The following is a 20,872-nucleotide window of genomic DNA, read 5'->3' as shown; positions in this document are numbered from 1 at the left end:
CTCTCGCTTGATCCACCATTCACAGCGAGTCAGGCAAATTCGCCTTGATCAAGATTGGTGGCATATGTCGTAGATATCCAAGGCACTAGGCGAAAGGCAATGTCACCCTCATCATGTTGGTATCTTGAAAGCTTTGGAATGAATGAAATGCAAATATTTAAAAAAAAAATCAGTCGATGCCGACCCATGTTTTTAGCAGCATTAAATCCGAGGCCCCAAATATGAATTGGTCGCTGCTAAACATTTGAGCTTTATCATGCCTCGTGACTCATGTACAACGTTGTATTTCTTTTCTTGGCTTATTAACTTATTCTTGTAAAAATCTTCTTAATTAATGAGATGAGCAAAGCTCTTGCCTCTATTTGAAAAAAAAAACTACTGTATCAAATTACGCGGCAGTAGCACACATGCATGTAGAAGTGTGGATTACAATCTGGACTGATTATTCCATAATTTTACCGCTCATCAATCAACCCTTGTTTTGTCCTTTCTCCCGCACAAGCTATAAATAAATCATCCTTACAAACACTTGTGCGCAGCCACAGACTGCACGAAGCCGACTCGAAGCAAACGGGTTAGCCTTGGCGTTCAAGCTAGTGAGATGGTGGTGGCCAGCGAGGAGCCGTTCCCGGCGGTGCACAAGTGCAACGCATCGCACCGCAGTGACCACACGGTGGTGTCGGGCCTGAACGGCACGCTGCTCCGGTCGCGGAGCGCCTTCCCCTACTACGCGCTCGTCGCCTTCGATACCGGCGGCGTGCCACGCCTGGCGCTCCTCCTGCTCCTCGCGCCGCTCGCCGCGGCGCTGTACTACGCGGTGTCGGAGGCGGCCGGCGTGCAGGTACTGGTGTTCGCGGCCACGGCGGGCGCGCGCGTGGCGGACATCGAATCCGCGGCGCGCGCCGTCCTGCCCAGGTTCTACGCGGCCGATGTGCACCCGGAAGCGTGGCGCGTGTTCGCCGCCTGCGGCCGGAGGTGGGTGGTGACGGCGACGCCGAGGGTGATGGCGGAGCCGTTCCTGCGGGACCATCTCGGCGCGGACGCCATCGTCGGCACGGAGCTCGCGACGTGGCACGGGCGCGCGACGGGGCTTGTGGACGTACGCCGGGGCGTGCTCGTCGGCGAGAGGAAGGTGGAGGCGCTGAGGGAGATGATCGGCGAAGGTAACGTGCCGAATGTCGGGCTCGGCGACCGGAGGTCTGACTACGCCTTCATGAGACTCTGCAAGGTCGGTCAGTTGACTCACTTATCACCACTTCTCACTGACGTACGTTAACGTTTTCATGCACTCCCAAAGTTTCGACGTACGTACTCTAACAAGCAGTGATTCACTAACACCTTGGTGTACCAGTCATCGAGCACTGTGATATTTTTCAAAATACGGGTGCTCTTAAAAGACTAAATTTAAAGTATGCACGGGATTTTGGCGCGGACGTACATGTTTCTTGAGACAGAAAGTCAGTTCTGTTTTTGAAGTTTTGCTTTTGTTTGGAGGTAACTTTTTGTTTATGTTTTCTAATTTACTGTTCACAATTGTCCATTTGGGCTCCAGAGAGAAAACTACACTTTTCTTTACTACTCCCACTTTCCCATAAAAATTGTCTAGATTTGGATGTATCATTCATCCGTATTTTCATGGAAAAGAAGAAGTATATGTAATCATGCATCATGCATAGTGACGTGGCCAACAAGTGTTATGGTGACTAGCGTTTCATGTCCTAGCACATCTTTCAGTGAGAAAATAAATTTAACAAACCTATCTCATAAATACATAAGATCATCTTGACTGCTCCACCGTAAGAAAATTTTCTAGATCCGCCATGCATGCTTAGCCTTTTTACAATGCATAGTTTTTTTTAAGACCATGCGCTATGTATATGTAAAAAAGTGAACCAAAGCCTCTAATAAGCCAGTTCACAACATAGTAGGGCATCGACTCATGCCTTTGACAGGAAAAGTGGACCAACATGTTGGTTGAGTTCAAGAAACAAATGTGTCAGGCTTGCCCATGGTGCAGAGAAAAGGAGGAGTAGGAGAAGAGAGCCGATACGACCGTGCATGTGTAAGGTTGGATCCACACATCTAAATAGCAAGGAAAATAAATCAACTTCTATACCTTCCACCATTTGCTTAAGTGTTGTTTTAAAAAATATTTAATGATTTTTGGCTTATGCGTTGCGAGTAGTTGGGCTAGCCAATGCTCTTCTTTTTTACTATGACCGGTTGTATTAAAAGTTGGTTACTGCTCCCTCCGTTCACAAATAATTGCATGTTTTTTTAGAAATCAAACATTTTTTAGTTTGATCAAATTTTTATATAATAATAGCAACATACGAGATACTAAATTATTATATTATTGAACTACATGTCAAGATGAACCTAGCAATATTAATTTAATATCACAAATATTAACATTTTTTCTAAAAGTTGATCAAAGTTAATAGAGTTTAACTTAAGATATATCTACACTTATTTATGGATGGAGAGACTACGTACTGTAATAATTGACATGGTGGTTTGGCTCGCAGGTGTAGATCAACCTATTACGTAAATATATTTTAAAATATTTTTAAAAACGTTAGACAAACTGGAAAAAAAATCCTCGAACATCCTATGGTAGCTCACAAAAGTTTTGGAGAAAAAATATTTTATGTGTCCTAAGTAAAAGAAACAAAAAAAAATCTCATGAAAAGCTATTTTAGAGCGCTGGAGGTCTTTTTTGCATATGCTACAAAATATAACATTTTTTGCGGAACTTAATGCGTAAGCATAGAATGTCCGGAAGTGCACCCTGATATTTATTTTTCTGGTAGTGGGTGCATCTATATTTATGAGCCAAAATCAATTTTCGGTTTTCCAAGGAGTGGGTGCATCTATATTTTAAAAATTTCACATATTACGTAAATGGTGGTAAATATGTGGACCCATGTTCTCTTTCCTGCCCATGTGTCAACTGCTGAAGTTGGTTAATGGTGGTAAATACTCCTAGTGAAAATGAAATTTCGATACTAGTAGCCATTCTTATCTAGAGTCTGCGCCACTGTTGAATGAATACTATACTGTGCGTGGCAACATATATGCAGGAGGCGTACCTGGTGCCTGGAACGCCGGTGGACGCCGTGGGTGCGGACAAGCTGCCGAAGCCGGTGGTCTTCCACGACGGGCGACTCGTCCAGCGCCCGACCCCTCTCGCCGCGCTGATCGCCGTGGCGTGGTTTCCCGTCGGCTTCCTGCTCTCCGTCATCCGCGTCGCCGCGGGGTCGCTTGTCCCGATGCCGTGGCAGTACCACGTCTACCGCGCCCTGGGCGTGCGCATCACCATGCGTGGCGCGCCGCCGCCGCGCCCGGTGCTCGCCTCGGGCCGCACGGGCGCGCTCTACGCCTGCTCCCACCGCACGCTCGTCGACCCGGTGTTCCTCTCCGTGGCGCTGCGCCGCCCCGTGTCCGTGGTCACCTACTCGCTCTCCCGCCTCTCCGAGATCCTCTCGCCCATCCGCACCGTCCGGCTGACCCGCGACCGCGCCACCGACGCCGCCGCCATCAAGCGCCTGCTCGCCGGGGGCGACGTCGCCGTGTGCCCCGAGGGCACCACGTGCCGGGAGCCCTTCCTGCTGCGGTTCTCGGCGCTGTTCGCGGAGCTCACCGACGACATCGTGCCCGTGGCGACGGAGTGCCGGACGAGCATGTTCCACGGCAACACGGCGAGGGGGTGGAAGGCGATGGACCCCTTCTTCTTCTTCATGAACCCGAGCCCGCAGTACACCGTCACGTTCCTCGACAAGCTGCCGGCCGAGCACACCTGCGGCGGCGGCGGGAAGTCCAGCCACGAGGTGGCCAACCACGTGCAGAGGCTCATCGCCTCCGCGCTCTCCTACGAGTGCACCGGCTTCACCAGGAAGGACAAGTACCGGGCGCTTGCCGGCAACGACGGCGTCGTCGCCGCGCCAAACAAGGGCACGTGAATGAAGAATGAACCGGGAAATGATTTGTCGATCGAACAGTGTATACTGAATTACTGATATGGAGATGTACGTATGTGCAGATCGCGTATAACTGTAAGGTACACAAAATTTAAGAAGATCAAAGTAATCACTGAACAAATGTTTTATTTGGATGATTAGTTCAGAGTTCGGATGAAAAATGTACAGTGATGATGAAATGACGAGGCGATGAGCTCAGCTCGACATGGGGGTGGAGGCGATGAGCTCAGCTGGACAAGCTTTCGGCAGAAAAAAAAAACTGCTTACACGTTTGCATTGTTCATTCAGATTCAGTGCACCGGGTATTGTCTTCACTTCTATCCTCGCAACAACCTCATTCGATCCTTGGAATAGGCTTGTCATAAGTATGCAAAATACGAGGCGAATCATCAGTGCGAAAATGACACGAAATGTCTTCCTCCATCGCCTGAAAAGTTGAAGGCGACGCGTACCTGCTTCTTGGGGACGAACATCCCGGAGGCTGGTCCGCACCTCGGCCGTCACGGTCTTCCCCGACCCCGACTCGCGGTCCACCACCATCGATTTCCTTCGCCTTCGCAGTAATTAAGCCAAGCAAAATGTCTACAGACTATACACTATACAGTGCTATGCAACGCTGAGAGAGATATGGAGGAGACAGAGGAGATGATCGTCCTCCGCACCCGACAGGAAATCAGGAACCCCTTGTAGACGCACGCCACAAACGAACGAACGCTAGCGCGCACCCAGCTAGGCCTGGTTCGAAATGTGCTTACAGTTCGCGATATGCCAGCGCTCCGCGAAGGCTCGGAGCCCAGTCCGGCCAGCCGCCGGCGCAGCCACGAAAGCTCTGGAACGATCCTACAGGCAGCACTGGTTAGTGGCTACCAAGCGCCGAACGGACTGAGATCAGGTGACATGCCTTAGGCCGTAGGATTGAAAATGAACACACACGATCAAACACGGGTGAAGGGCTTGGCCCATTTATCTTTTTTTTTCATTTGTTTTTTCGCTTTCTGTTTTCTATTTTTTTTTGTTTCCTTTTTATCGTTGTTCTTTTTATTTTATTTTATTTTGAAGATCAAAAAAGTTTCAAAAACGGTTTAAATTTGAAATTATTTATATTTAATAATTATTCTAATTTTGAAAAATGTGAAAATTTGGAAAAATGTTCATTTGAAAGTATTCATATTTTTAAAATTTCCATATTCGAAAATGTTCATATTTAAGAAATATTACGATTATGATTTTTTCATAATTTGATAATATCCAAATTTGAAGAAATAAGATTCATAAAATGTTCAAGTTTAAAAATGTACATATTTGAATAATGTTCAAATGTAAAAGAGATGCAAAAAACCAAAAAGAAAAAGGAAAGAAACCGAAAAAAGAAAAAAGAAAACACTTGGCCGGCCCAACACCCCGCCTAAGGTGTGCGGCGCATAGCACCTGCCGACCAAGTCGGCTTATAGGCCCACGATGCTAGATAGGGCCATATCCATATGGACCTTCCGTCAGCAAGTTCGTACGAATTAGGCCCTTTATTATATAGTTTTTCTTCCAGCTATGGCTCGGAGAATGGCCAAGGGATCCTGGTTACAATAATAAACAAAAAAATCTCAAAAAAATAAGAATAAAAAGAAATTTGATGAAAAAATGGTCTCCAAAAATTCCAGGGCTCACACTAATCAAAAGTGAGTAGAATAAGTGTCTCATTTCCTTCAATTCAATGGAATTTCATAAGAATTTAGCAGATTCGATCATTTACATGTTTTCCTACGTATGTCACTACTAGGAACTTTTTCTATGTTCAATATTAGGACTTTTTCCTATGTATACGCCGTTTTGATTTTTTTTAAATGGCTTCATTGCAACATGTCTGTGAAGAATATTTTATCCACTCAAAATATTTGTTACAATTTCTTTGTTTTTCACGCTATGCCACATATTTTGGATGCATATTCCAAAAGTTTTCTAATCTCAGGATTTGAAAAAACATAGCCCCAAAATGTGATGAAATTACTATTATGTTTTCACAAGATGCATGTAAATGATGATCTTCATCAACTGCGACATATCTATGTGCCTATGACCCCCCTCAATGTCTTAAAAGTTGCAAATAGTTTCAATGACTCTAGGCGCAAAGTGCTTCACCCTTTTTGGGGATTTTACATGTTTATTAACAGTTGTTAAACCAAGTGTCATGTTCACTTCAATCATCATCTCCATGACCCATTTCAAGATATTTGGATTCTTCAGAGCCCGTTGAGAGAATTTGACCCGACAATGTGAAATAGTGCCCTAGGGCTTGAAGGGATTCCACATGGCCTGCATGTTGGTACGCCTAAAAATTAAGATTTTTATGAATCTAAAAAAATTTATTTACTTTTAGATATATAAAGAAAGTACTTGTTGCAGAATTTTTTTTGTTCGCGTGTGTTCAAATAAATGTTCTCGTATATCAAAATGAATATTGACGTGTTTAAAAAATGTTCACATATCACAATTTTTTTATATACTTTGCAAAAATATAAATTATTTGTATAAGTAATATTATTTAAATAAAATTTAAACAGGTGGTTTATTTTTATGAAAAATAATGTTCATACATAATAGAAGAAAATTCCATATAATTAAATAAAGTAGTTTGTGATTATTAGAAACATCTTCATGTTAAAAAAAGAAAACATAAAATAGTCATGCATGCATGTTAAAAAAAGAAAAGGGAAAAAATATAATAATGTGACATGGATTAGGAGACTAGAAAAAATAAAATAAACATTATATAATTGGAACAATAAAAAAAGGAAGGACAACAAAAGAAGGAAATATGGGAAATAAAACAAACATAGAAATAAGGAATATAGTATGAAAGAAGAAAGATGGAAAAGAAAACAAAAAATATGAAATACAAAGAAGGAAAAAACGAAAACATAATGCACACGGAAAGGAAAAGAAATAGCTTTCAGTGTTGGTCCGGCCTGTGCCCAAAGAGCATTGGCATCAGCGCGCTAACGCACACATGCATCCAATAAGAAATCATGTCATATATATGGTGCTAAATCTAGTATCGCAACGAAAACATACAGTAAAAAATAGAAAAACATACAAAACATGAGATAGGTATCCAAAATACAACTGAGTTCATCTTAGGGTTATCGAACAAGAAATGTGTGAGAAGAATGCATATAATCCAGTTTTATAGGAAGATATAATTAACAATTCAGTTATTTCTAGAGCATGTAAAAAATTGCTAACACTCCTGGACATGTAAAAATCGAGCTTATATTTCTGCCCCATGTCAGATCATTATCCTGAAGCAATATTCAGGCGTCAGAAAAAGGAAGCAAAAAAGTGCGAATCTAGAAGTAGAGGGTGCACGAGATCGCCCATCCATCCGTGCGCCGCCACACCCGGATGCCGTTAAACCCTAACTCCCACCTCCCCTATTTCTAGGGTTTTTCTCACTGCCAGCACGCACTCCCCTTCCCTTCCCATCCCCATCAGCAGCAGCACATCAGACGCCGCCGCCGCCGCCGCCGCCGCGCCGCCATGGATCGGTACCAGCGGGTCGAGAAGCCGCGGCCCGAGGCCGCCGCCATCAGCGAGAACGAGATCCGTATCACCACACAGGGCCTCATCCGCAACTACGTCACCTACGCCACCTCCCTCCTCCAGGTACCGCGCCACCCCCGTAGCCACCGCCCCCCGCTTAGCTCGCGCCCGAAGGGGGAATCCTCGCACACGCGCGACGTCCCTTGGCTTGGCTGGATCTCGCCGCGGCACGTCCAGAAACGGCAGTATTTGGGATGAATGTCCTGCTAAGCCCCACCCTGTACCGGAGACAATCGTTGATTTGGCGCATGGTGTACCCGTTGAACTGCTTATGGACAGTATCTGATATGGCAACGGCGTATAGTTTTGCAATTTGCATCTGTCTGTCAGATTTGGTGCGGCAATTCCATGTTTTTCCAGTTAGCTTGTAGGCCAGGGTATTTGCCCCCTTTGCAATACGTTGCATCTATGGTAGCTGGTAATGACCAAAAAAAGGACATTGCGTAGTATTCTGTTGTCTTGATGCAGTGAGTGATGCGGGAGGTAGTATTTTACATAGCTTTTGGATGTCAGGTGGTAATTTTGGTATTTGTATTGTACATGGACGAACCAAGGGTCTAGCTAATCTGAAGATTTAACAGTCTTGCATACGCTCTTTGATGTTACAGGATGCAATTATATAAGGGACTTGTGTTATCGATCTGCAGCATCCTGGTTACAGATTGTTTGTCCACAATATAACAAATTCTGTGTCCATTTCTCATGAGTGCAAATTGGGAATCGTTGTTTTTTACTGCATAGGCAGTGTAATCCTTAGCTCACATTTTAATGAGCTGTCTGCTTCAATTTTTTATTATTGGGTTGTCACATGAGTCCACGCGCCGGATGTATAACACGATAAATTGGTGAAGGTCTGGAATTCTCTTGGTGTGAACCATTTGTTGTGGATGCAATCCAATCGAGTTTCCTGCCCTGCCTGTCGTGTCAAGTCGGTTTTCCTCCTGTCCCTTTTCATGCACCTAGCCAATATCATCATTGTAATGCTGCCACCAGGCAATCCTGTTTTGCATTTTTCCAGTGGCTACTGGTCATTGTCATTTCCACAAGTTAATCCTCTTTAGCTTGGAGGTGTGTACCACATCCTGGATTCCGTTTAAGTTTGTAACAATTGCCACAAATTTTGGGGTGGCACTATAAAGTTCTCAACCTTGATCAATATCATGGTTCCACCCTTGTGCAACCATGACCTGCTATGCTAATTCTGCTGGGATATGGTCATTCTTCTGTCATATGTGATGCAATTTGTACCTGAATCATATGTACTGTTATGCATGGTATGAATCTTATAAGTTGTTCAAAACAGGAAAAACGTGTGAAAGAAATTGTGCTGAAGGCTATGGGACAAGCTATCAGCAAGACAGTGGCTATTACTGAGATCATAAAGGTTGGTCTGTTCTTAGCTCTTTTTTATACCATTACTTAGACTTCTGAAGACTGACGAGGTCCATCTTACTGCAGAAAAGGATCCCTGGGTTGCATCAAGATACCACAATCAGTTCAATCAGTATTACTGATGTATGGGAACCCATTGAGGAAGGCCTTGTACCGTTAAGTTCTTAACAAAACTTTGCTTATCACTGGGTTACCCTCTTGGTCTGTTTTACTTACATATGTTGTCTTCTGGGTTCTGCCAGATTGGAGATGACTCGTCATGTTTCAATGATATCAATCTCCTTGTCACCTAAGGAGCTCGACACGAACTCACCCGGGTATTCTGTTTGACTTGCTTTCTTTACAGGATTCATTTTATAGCATCTTAAGATGTACTAACTTGATCATATGAATATTCAAACACAGACATTTATGTGATATTATTGTCTTCTGTAGGTATCAAGCTCCATCGCATGCAGAGCCGCATAAACCAAGGTACCAGCAGGTTCAGCAATATCAACAACAACAGCCAAGACAGAATCAAGTTCAAACAGGTGAACATAAAATTACTAGATGTAGTTTGTTTATGTGACTGATTGCTAACTTGTTCTTTATATATTGAAGATTCATATGGACGTGGACGTGGAAGAGGCAGAGGGAGAGGAAGGGGCTGGGGTGGTAGGGGAGCATATGGTGGAGGTTATGGTGGGTATGATAACAACCAAGGAGGTTATGGTGGATATGGCAACCAGGGAGGGTACGGTCACAACCAAGGTGGGTATGGCAACCAGGGAGGTTACGGCCACAACCAAGGTGGGTATGGCAACCAGGGAGGTTACGGCCACAACCAAGGTGGCTATGGAGGCGGGTATGGTTACGACCAAGGTGGATATGGAGGATATGGTAAGTTCTACTGTATATATTTTTTGTTCTACTGTTATTGAAGTTTTAACGCCGTCCATGAAGTATTTATGATGATGATACTTACAGAAGTTGATATTTTTTGGATTCTTTCTTGCTTGTTTGCTGAAGATTGTATACGACTTTTTGCTCTAACCAGTTGTCTTGTCAGACAACGGTGGCTGGAACTACAACCAGAACAGAGGCCGTGGTGGTGGTGGCGGGGGCGGGCGAGGAAGAGGCAACTGGGGCTACGGTGGTATGTATAATCTTAGCAACATACATTCTATTCACGCAAAATGGAACTTTATGTTGGTTCCCACCTACCTTGTGCATTTACTCCAACTCATTGCAAATCTAAGCAACAATAATTCGTGCGCTGATTGATGCCTCTCATAGGCCAGAACTCTGGTGAATAGTATTCTTTTGAACTTGCTAGTCAGCAACTTTATGAAGAGATTGCTAAATACAGCTGTAGGGTTTTGGTCAGTGGTAGTGATAATAAGATTTCACTCCTTTAGAGCTAACTGATTTTGCTTTACTCTCTTTCTCACTCCTATGGGCATTGTGGGATGAACACATTCTGAACATGAGTTATACACATATTGATTAACTAAGAATAATTTCTTCACAATGTACTTATTTCTTTGTGTCAAGTCCCGACCCGCCTTCTTAGACCATGTAATGTGTATTTATCATTTATCAAGAGCTTGTATTGCAATCACATTAGGCAAAGATGACTGGCATCTAGTGTTTATCTAGTGTTGTGGGTTAAGCTGTCATGTTGCATCGCAATCCTTTAAACATGTAATTGTGGAACCTGGCATTACAGGCCCAGGATACGAGCGTGGTGGCCGAGCTGGAGGGGGACCAGGTGGCCCAGGCGGCAGGGGCTATGTGAGGGGCCGTGGACGAATGGGTCCTGGCCGTGGGCGGGGCGACCCGAACTATTAGATCACCGCTCTCTGTATTGTTATTACCAAAAAAAGAGAAGGAACGTGTTCTGTGGATTGGAACCGAACCTTAGCACTTTCTGCTTGTGAACCATCAACTAGCATTCCCAGTTTTTAGCTATAATCGCCAATGGTATCTGTACCATTGCTTCAATTCTGTGGGATTTTGACGAGCATGTTATGTTGTTACTCATGGGACACCTTTGCTGTATTTAAGAGTGCATTTTTGAATAGTTCCATCTGTTTCCAGCGTAGTCTGGGCGGTCTCTGTTACCCAAAAATCTTTGTACAGTCGTTGAGATGTGGTAATGGATTAGTCGTTGGTATCGCTCGGATGACTGGTTGGGGGTGGGGGGGCGGATGGATCCGAGGTAGCGACAGCTCTTGTTCATACGAAACAGTCGTTGGCTGATGTTACTGCTAATTCTTTTTTTTAAGAATTGTGTATCAACATATCTTCTTAATTAGTGATATAGATCTTGCGCTTTAATGAGAACTCAAGGTTTCTTGTAATACAGAAAGAAAGTTGGCTCTCCCTTCCAGCTTTTGGTTATTTTTGAGTTATAGAAGAAGACTATCCATCTCTTTCATGAAGGAGATCATTCACATTCACACCAACTTTATGTACTACCTCCATCTAATTTTTTTTAAAGTATCTCAACTTTATCTGTATAAGAATGTATCTCTAACTAAAATGTGTCTAGATACATCTGTATCTAGATAAAAGTAAGACACCTATTTTTACATACAGGTCCGAGTAAAAAAAAGTTCAGTGTTTCATAGTCCCTCCATTTGCCTGCTGATAGAAGTCTGAGCTTGGTCTCCAATATTAAGTTTGGTGAACATGTCGGTTATTTTATAAAGTTACGGAAGTACTCTTACAGGAGTCGAACTTAGGAAAGTATCTTACACATATTTGAAAATATTAAAAAACAATTAAACAAAGAATTCACATGTACATACTCATGTGCTACCCTTCCACAAAGTAATTTCATGAAAATTCGACTTGTCGCCTAGTGTGTGCAAAAAGAAAAAAATTGATGTTAAAAATAAGGCTTTTCACACAATATTTTTTTCTCTTATTTTACATAGACAAAAATATTGATTTTTCGCGAAAACTTGACAAATATGCATATACAGTGGGGATGTACATGTAGAATGTTTTGTCAAAAAAGTTTGACAATTCAAAATATGTTTTTCTTTTGGAGAGGGAGCATATGTATTTAGGAGCAGAATTTAATTTCCAGAACAACACACGCTTTTAAAACATCTATTATTTATGAAAGAGATGTAGACCAGGATTACTCACAATATTTGCATTCTTGGTTGTACATCACCACATGGCACTATTACAATCCCTATACCAGATACTCCATAGTTACACAAAACAACATCCTCTTGTAAGTTGACCCATCGGGTCCACAACCCGGTACAGAAATAGCAGGGCCGTTGTGCCGATCGGGTTGGCTTCATGCGGAAAATAGGTCAATAGAGCTGGCCTCAAGTTACCCATTGGGTCGGCAGGGTCAGCCCCTGGACAACTCCCGTTTTAAGATGTGCAAACAAGACACGAGAGGGGATATTCCGCAACTAGTTGCGCCCGCACCCCATTTTTGTTCTGACATTTCCAAGTTACGCAATACTCCATCTGTCTTACCTAAGTTGTGTTAGATTTGTAAAAATTAAATGTATCTAGACACCGCTTAGTATGTAGATATATTTAAATTTTGTCAAATCTTCAACAAGAGCTCAGAGCGACATATATCTACTGTGGAGTTTAGAAGAAATCAGCACCATATGCAGTTGATTGCACTGGATACGGAACTTGAACCGATGTTGACCAAGACAATTTTAACGGAGGTCTACAAGACGTATAGAGGCGAGCGGCTGCTGTTCCCATGGATCGAAGGTAGTAAGTGGATCCATGTGCTCACGTCGTCTAATCAATATTGGCCTTTTATCCATTTTTTTTGATTTTTCCTATACAAACTTTACTCACACAGATCACATATTAATAGAGCAATTATTGATTAAAGTCTTGTCTTGATAAACTAGTACTCCTACCATACCTTACACCTTAAAACGGGAGTTGTCCAATATCCTGAGATTTAAGTGAGACTAAAAGTAGTTTGAAAAGGGAGAGTCAGCCCATGCAACATTTCTTTTTTGAGAAAAAGGCCGACGTTTAGATTTCGTACTAGAGGGAAGTGGTAGGTGCGTAGGTACCCCATGGCCCCATGTATCCAAGGTACAGTGGATTCATGTGCTCACGTTGTCTAATCAATAATTCACCCGTCCTCAAATAAGTGTTCGTTAGGACATGGCTTAGGTCAAACTTCATTAATTTTGATCAACTTCCTAGAAAAAAATTACAGTAAATTGATATCGTTAGATTCATCTTGACATGAGTAGTTCAATAATATAGCAATTTGATGTCACATGTATTGCTACTTTTATGTAAAATTTTAGTCAATTTTTCTTTCAAAAACAGAAAACATCCATTTATTCGCGGAACGGAGGGAGTATACTCCTCTAGGCTCTAGACAAAAATATTCTTCGCAGGTTCAATGAACGTAGACATATTTTTTAGTGTATACTTTAGTTAAATCTGCGATAAATATTTAGGGCTGAAGGGAGTACTAACAGAGCACTTAATTATTGATCAAATCCTTTTCTTGATGTAAACTAAAATACACATTATAATTCAACATGGAAGGTGTAATATTTACCGAGATTTGAGTGACCAAAAGTAATTTCCCGAGAAAAAAATCAGCCAAGCTAGTTATTTCTCGGAAATTGTTAATTCTTAAGGTAAAAAACTTAACCACTTACAATTCACATATTGATCGAGTAATTATTGATTAAAGTCTTGTGTTATTGAGTTATAAACTAGGGAATCGAGTACGTACGCGAGGAAGCGATTGGCATGAGGCGTCGACTGTAAAACCCATCTAGGGTTTCACCCCCTCGCCGGCGATGTACTAGCTTGTTGTTTATTATTTTCTTCGGGATGGTGAGACAGCAGCTACATCCCGAAGTCAGAATAAGGTCTTCCCCACCTTATCCTCGTTTTGGTGGTGCATCTAGCACCGACGGAGGACGCGTGGAGTCGTGCGCCCGGCGGATTATCTGAGATTCGTTCGGTTTTCGTGTTTGTTGGTGTAGCTTCAGACCAGTCTCTTCCGATCTATGGTTGTCATCATTGGAGATGGTTGCTGCTCTGGTGTGTTGGTCCTTTGGGAGCTTAACACGATGACTTTCCGGGTGTATACTACAAGAAGCTCTACTACGACAACATTTGTCTAGCTCCGGTGATGGAGGGGCGAGGATAGGGTTACTGTCTATAGTCGTCACTAGGTGGTCCATGTACATATTTCTATTTTTTTATTAATTTTTAGGTTGTTTGTACAGTTGTTGATGATTATTAATAGTTTGACATAATTTTTCGTAAAAAGTATTATGCTAGGAGTATCAGAATATTTTAAACTGAAAGTAGTAGATACTGCAGGATTTAAACGAGACCAAAAATAGTTTAAAAAGGGGGCGGGAGCCAGCCAAGCCCATAGTTTTTGGGAAAAAAGTTGATTCTGTATGTAAAATACAGACCGTGACAAAAAGAAAATGAGTCGAGTGTTGGCGTCTCACACGCGCTGCTTCTGCCAGCACGGTGAGTAGCCACGTATTGCGTCACGCTAATGCATGAGAAGGGGGCCGGACGATCGATCCTATCATCTATACCACCAGCTAATGGACACTCTCCGATGAACATGCCCGTCGAGGCCGGCTCCATCCAACGACTCCCATCCAGGCTTCCCACCGAACCTGGACGGTTCCCTGTCCAGATGCACTTCTTCCCGGTCGGCCAGATTCATCCGATCGGGCCGTCCGGCTATATATTACAGCGACAGCTCCCCTGCCAGCCTCGACTTGGTGACTCACCGGCCGTACGGTATCGATCCCCGCCGGAAGGAATCAGCAGCGAGCGCCATCAACGGAATTCCGCTCGCAATCATTAGCTTGTCTAGCTAGCTCTACGTGTACCTGTACGTGGATATCGAGATGGTTCATGCCGGATTGGCTCAGCCGCCGAGCCCGGATGCGGCGGCAGCGGCGGCGCACGTCGCGCACAAGATCCCCTCCGGAGACGGGCCGTATGCTCGGGCCAAGAACTACCAGGTAAACTCAAGCTTCCTCTATTTGCTTCCGGCTAGCTAGACGAAGAACGTTTTCATCAATTTGCTGTATTTAAGGAGATTGAAGTATAGCCGTTTCAGTTAGATTTATATCAACTTGCTTGCGTGTGAACGTTGATCATCCAAAGTTGGTTAGCCACGTCTTAGTAAGCTTGAAACCAAAACGGAAAGGAAAAGAGAGTTCGGTTTCAAAACCCCAAATTAAGAACGGCAAGCACTACTAGCCTCTAGTCATCGCTTTCCTTCATGCCGTCTTCAAGCATTCCATGAGAATATAGGAATGCTATATTGTTTACATGCAAACAATTAAGATGCAACTAATGTACAAACGTGCAATGCTAATTAGTCTATAGTCAATAAATAGTTTTTCCTCCGTTAACATGTTACATTACTGAACACAGAAAGTACATACAAGGGGAAAATGATCTATATATAGCATCATGATAGATAGAAGAGGCGTTCATAGTTGAGTACCAAAATTTGTGCCTAGGACTACATCAAAAAAAAGTTGTGTGCCTAGATAGGACGTATGGGATTTATGTCAATGTTCAAACCTGTCTACTAACTCTATATACACGTACTATGCACCTTACTATTACAATTATGCTCATGTGAGATGGCTGAAGACTGTCGTTCCACTTCTACCCCTACATATATGTATGATCTCGGAAAAGAAACTGATACTACAATTTCAATCTTTTGTGGGTAAATTGAAGCTGGTGGAGAAGGACCTAGATGCGTCAATTGCATGGTTCTGGAAGGCGATCGAGACCGGAGACAAGGTGGATAGCGCGCTCAAGGACATGGCGGTGGTGATGAAGCAACGTGGGTACCTGAGCGAAGCTGTGGACGCCATCCGATCGTTGCGACATCTCTGCCCTGGCAAGCAGTCACAAGAGTCACTCGACAACATCCTGCTCGACCTCTACAAAGCCAGCGGCCGCACCAAGGAGGAGATTGAGCTCCTCAAGCGCAAGCTCCGAAAGATCTACCTTGGTGAGGCCTTCCCACGAGGCAAGGCCACCAAGCGTGCCCGCTCCCACGGCCGCAAGATCCATGTCTCCGTCCAACAAGAGACCTCTCGTGTCCTGGTAGGTAACTAATTAAAATTAGTACTTCCTTCGGTTAAAAATAATTGCTCGAAAAAAGATATATCTACACAATAAAACATGTCCAGATAGGTCTTTTTTGGGGCAACTATATTGAACCAGAGGGAGTATTTTTATTCGTTAAGAAAAATATTTGATAAACAATTGTTCTTTAAATACGTGATTTGTGTTATAGTTTTCATAACTATGAAAAAGTGTTCATCAATCTAGAAGTTTAACAAAAACTTAATGTCACCTAAACCCTATGTTAACAAAGTAATTATCAGTGGAAGTTTTAGATTTTGGCCGAGATTGTTAGTCAAACTTCTCCTGACCATGTTTTTCAAAAACTAAAATCACCGGAGCAACCAACTATATACTCCTAGTCGTGGGGAAAGGTGGACATTGTATATTACTGCAAGAGGTGGAGCTGACGTATAGCACGATGCCATGTTTCTTCCAGGGGAACCTGGCCTGGGCCTACATGCAGCAGCGGAACTACATGGCGGCGGAGGCGGTGTACCGGAAGGCGCAGATGGTGGACCCGGACGCCAACAAAGCGTGCAACCTCGCGCTGTGCCTCATCGAGCAGCGCCGGCTCGCCGACGCGGAGCTTGTGCTCGCTCACGTGATCGCCGGCGCGTACAACGCCGGCGGCAGGGAGCACGGCGGGAAGATCGTCAAGAAGGCGGAGGAGCTGCTAGAGCGGATCAGGGCAGAGACGGGCGGCGCCGGCGGTGGGGAGGAGGCTGGCTCGGAGGACGGCGCGGAGGCCGACGAGATGGAGGAGCTTCTGGACGAGGTTGTGAGGCAGTGGACGGCGCCGTACAGGCGGAGCGACCGGAGGCTGCCCGTGTTCGAGGAGATCACGCCCCTGTGCAGGCAGCAGATGGCGTGCTAGCTAGAAGCGAGACATCACTCGGTAGGAGCTTGTGTGCATCCGCGACAAGGTAGTGAAGCGTGTCGCCGTGGATGTTCTGTACTGTTCGTGCTCATGCATGTATTCATGTATGTACGTACATGTGTTGTATGTGTGTAGTCGTGTAGATTTTTGTGTGAAGCGGTTGCATGTGTACAATGTGTAGGATTTTCATATATATGTACAGTACATATGTACAGTAAAACAAATCACAAGTTGCACCAACATATGCTCCTTGTAAGTTTACAACATTCGTCCGAAAATAAGTGATTAGATATGTCTAGATTTACATGTATCTATCCGAGTCATTTATTTCGAAATGGAGGAAGTACATGACAAAGTAACAACACATCTTTTTTGTTTTAAAAGAGAACATATTCTTGTATGTTGAGTAATTAGATACACTGCGAGAAATGTGTGTCTTGAGGGGACAAGTCATAATGTGTCGCTTCAACCGTCAGGCCACCTTATAGGCCATGTAGTAGAGTTGACTCGGCTCTCCTTTCTCTTCTTCGTCTCTCTCTCCTCCCATGTCTTTTGAGAGTTTCATGTTTCTCCCCAGCGCTTTCCCCCTCTCCCTCTGGTGGCCTCGCCCACTGGTGTTAGGATGAGGGAGGCGGCCGGGTTTCTCCTCTTGTCCATACTAGGGGCAGGTGTCCTAGGTCTAGGTTTTTCTTGTGTTTTGCCTTGATGGCGACTGGCGTCATGTCGTGGGGATGATTCATCCAGTTCCTTCACGCGACACTGGATTGCATGTGTTTTGTCGTTTGTGAGAAACAAAAAAAAAAGCTTACGCATGTAGTATCTCAAGTCTCAACAAAGAACAGCTGGTCTAGATAAGGGCGTGTAGCTATATTGGTGTTCAGAAAAACTACTATCATACACAAAACAATGCATCAGTGGAAGAGCAAGATGCAGCTAGGGCTCAACCATGATATATACACATAGAATATTATATTGGCTGATAAACAACTACTAGTAAATGTAATTGTTACATTTACATCAAAACAGAAAATAAACAAAACAAATATAATGGCCAAATAATTTTCCGTATGAACCAAACCTTATATTTCTATGAGAACACTACGGGAACCAGTCAAGGTGCCGACGGCTAGATCCTGTGCTGCCGGCAAAATATCGGGGCCGTCGGCACAGGACTCGTTCTGGCCAGGTCAGCAGGTCAGCCGTCGGCACAGGTAAACCGTCGGCACATGAAGGTTTGTGCCGACGGCAACCGTCGGCACAGTTTCGGCCGTCGGCACAGCTTCTCCACCGTGACAGCGAGCTAACAGCGTCAGGTCTATGCCGACGGCACATATTTTAGCCATGTGTCGACGGCATAGCTATTTTCCATTTTACCACATTAATCTTCAAAAAATCATAACTAAATCATTATAATTCAGAAAAATACAAATAATATATCAAATTTTTCAGAAAAATAAGTTTTATCTTGGAAAAATATCAAACTTGGAATATTTAAAATATCTCAAAGAACCTTCTAAAAATGATCTATCATATCCGATGTTTTATGGCTTTCACACAGAACAACCAATGTTATGGATAGAATTGCGGCATAGTTTGTGATAATGTGCCCATATTATGCACACACGTGCATCTTGGGATGTCTTACGATGTTGCAGGAATTTTTTTTCCATTTCATCGCACGAAAAACCATTTTCCATTTTGAGGTGTCGAAAACGGGGTGTTTTGTGAAGCAACCACCAAATTAAAGTTTCAGATTGGTACCAACACATTTTTCAAAAGTACTAGACCACATAAGATGGACAAAGTCTTAACGGTGTATCTGGAACCTTTCCGTCCACCCCCCATGAAAAAGACAAATTACTGCCGTATCGGTAGGAGGCCGACCAGATTTGAACTACAAGTACATAATATAATGCTTAAGATTTTTGTAAAAATCAGTTTTATATTCACAACATGCTATTTCATCAGAGATCTAGTGCAAGTTTGGCGAGCCTCAACCCCAGGCAAAGGATCTTCATGACCGCCGTTTTGAATATAGTTTGAAACGGGCATAAAAAATTCGAAAACGATCCAAACAATATGAAACACTGGTAGAAAAATGGCCTTTGGTCGCGGTTGGCAACTGCCATTAGTCGCGGTTGCGCAACCGCGACCAATTAAGCGCGACTAAAGCCCCCCCTTTAGTCGCGGTTGCTTACGAACCGCGACTAAAGGTCCATCCACGTGGGCGACTAGCGTGCGCCTGGGCGAAGGACCTTTAGTCGCGGGTTGCCTCCCGAACCGTGACTAACGGCTATTTCGTTAATTTTATTTTAATTTATTTGGGTTTCTAATTGTTTTTCACTCTGTTTTTTTTCTATTTTTTTCAGAATTTCTATTATTCCAGTTATTTGCATAGCTTAGTCTCTATCTCTAACTACACTTATCTCTAATCAAATTACTTACTCGTGGTCAAACTTCCCGCTCGGTCACCCATCCTCCCACTACTCCACATCTTGCACGCTTAACTTCTGAGTTCCACTCCGTCCCACATCCAAGTGCTACGCGCGCATGTATGTGATACTAGTATCATATCAATCCTATTAACATGTTGGTCGATGTCACATTTTTTTATTGTTTGAATTTCAAATAATTTTTTTCATAAACAAAAATAATGATGTAATAAAAATCGTGAATAAATAAACAAACATTAATTTTTATTTTTTATTACTTTTAATTTTTTTAAATTTTTTAAATATTTTTTTTGCCAAACCTAAAAATTTGAAAATCTAAAAATTGGGTAAAAGTAATAGTAATCTTTATGCTGGATGCAATTATTAATTTTATTTTTTTGAAAAATTTAAAAATATAAAATCCATAATTTATAGCAAAAACTAAAATCTTCCTGCTTTCGTATTTCCATTTGGAATTTTGAGAATCTAAAAATTGGCTAACCGGGTAAACCCCGGTGAATTCGAATGTAACTTTTTCCCAGGATTTTTTTGATATATTATACGTTTTTTTCCGACGTCGTATGCAAAAGTTATTGCGGTTTTACCATTTTTTAAACTTTTTTTGCAAAAAAAAGTGAAAATTCGAATTTCTTAATTTCTCCGAATAGTAGGTTGCATAACATACAAGAATCTGAATTTTTTTTTTTGAATTTTCTATCATTTTCTTTTGTATTTTACAAACCAAAAAAAGGCGATCCACGGGGGGGGGGGGGGTGCGGGGTGCGTGGGAGTAAAAAAACTCGGAAAAACCTTTAGTCGCGGTTGGGGACACCAACCGCGACTAAAGGGGTACCCTTTAGTCGCGGTTGGTGTCCACAGCCGCGACTAAAGGTTTTTCCGCCGGCTGCATCCCTCCATAGCCCTTTAGTCGCGGTTCGTAACACCAACCGCGACTAAAGGGGTACCCTTTCGTCGCGGTTGGAGCATTAGTCGCGGGTCACCTCCCGAACCGCGACTAAAACCCCCTTTAGTCGCGGTTCGAATAATTCCGGGACTAATGGGGCTGGACGGAAGCCCTTTTTTCTACTAGTGAAACCTTCGCATGGTGTCATATTATGTGTCATAGTTGCAAGGAAAAATATTAAAGTTGGAAAATTACGAACATCACAAAAAATCCTTCACAAAATGAGCTATCATGTTCGAGGTTTCATGACATTTAGGTCAAACGACCAATGTTATGGATAGAATCGCGGCATTGTTTGTGAAAATGTGTCCATATTGTGCACACACGTGTATATTGGGATATCTTACGATATTGCAGGAGGAAGTTTTCCATTTCATCGCACGAAAAAACCATTTTCCATTTTTGAGGTGCCGAAAACGGGGTGTTTTGTGAAGCAACCACCAAATTAAAGATTCACATCTGTACCAAAACATTTTTCAAAAATACTAGACCA

General features: G+C 43.0%; 3 protein-coding genes across 4 annotated transcripts; all 3 read left to right on the top strand.

Moving 5' to 3' along the window:
- Positions 1 to 548: 548 nt before the first annotated feature.
- LOC124701534 (glycerol-3-phosphate acyltransferase RAM2-like) lies at positions 549 to 4,141 on the top strand. Its single transcript, XM_047233613.1, has 2 exons — positions 549 to 1,228; positions 3,084 to 4,141. The coding sequence occupies exons 1-2, from the start codon at positions 602 to 604 to the stop codon at positions 3,960 to 3,962; spliced, it is 1,506 nt and encodes a 501-aa protein (XP_047089569.1). The 5' UTR covers positions 549 to 601; the 3' UTR covers positions 3,963 to 4,141.
- Positions 4,142 to 7,510: 3,369 nt separating this feature from the next.
- LOC124695916 (TATA-binding protein-associated factor 2N-like) lies at positions 7,511 to 11,031 on the top strand. Of its 2 annotated transcripts, XM_047228719.1 has the most exons (8): positions 7,511 to 7,637; positions 8,878 to 8,958; positions 9,033 to 9,121; positions 9,209 to 9,283; positions 9,402 to 9,499; positions 9,570 to 9,848; positions 10,018 to 10,104; positions 10,678 to 11,031. In XM_047228719.1, exons 1-8 carry the CDS (start codon positions 7,512 to 7,514, stop codon positions 10,797 to 10,799), a joined length of 957 nt encoding a protein of 318 aa, XP_047084675.1. In that variant the 5' UTR covers position 7,511; the 3' UTR covers positions 10,800 to 11,031. The 2 variants fall into 2 exon arrangements, with proteins under 2 accessions (XP_047084675.1, XP_047084674.1); XM_047228718.1 differs by lacking the exon at positions 10,678 to 11,031 and having other exon boundaries at positions 10,018 to 10,460.
- A 3,534-nt stretch (positions 11,032 to 14,565) lies between these two features.
- Positions 14,566 to 17,244, top strand: LOC124694768 (protein SULFUR DEFICIENCY-INDUCED 2-like). Its single transcript, XM_047227720.1, has 4 exons — positions 14,566 to 14,742; positions 14,828 to 14,974; positions 15,708 to 16,082; positions 16,543 to 17,244. Exons 1-4 carry the CDS (start codon positions 14,566 to 14,568, stop codon positions 16,978 to 16,980), a joined length of 1,137 nt encoding a protein of 378 aa, XP_047083676.1. The 3' UTR covers positions 16,981 to 17,244.
- Positions 17,245 to 20,872: the final 3,628 nt, after the last annotated feature.

The sequence above is a fragment of the Lolium rigidum genome, chromosome 3 (genome assembly GCF_022539505.1).
Source record: "Lolium rigidum isolate FL_2022 chromosome 3, APGP_CSIRO_Lrig_0.1, whole genome shotgun sequence".
Taxonomy (NCBI): domain Eukaryota; kingdom Viridiplantae; phylum Streptophyta; class Magnoliopsida; order Poales; family Poaceae; genus Lolium; species Lolium rigidum.
Note: the sequence above shows the minus strand (reverse complement) of the source record. Positions and strands in the feature narration are given on the sequence as shown.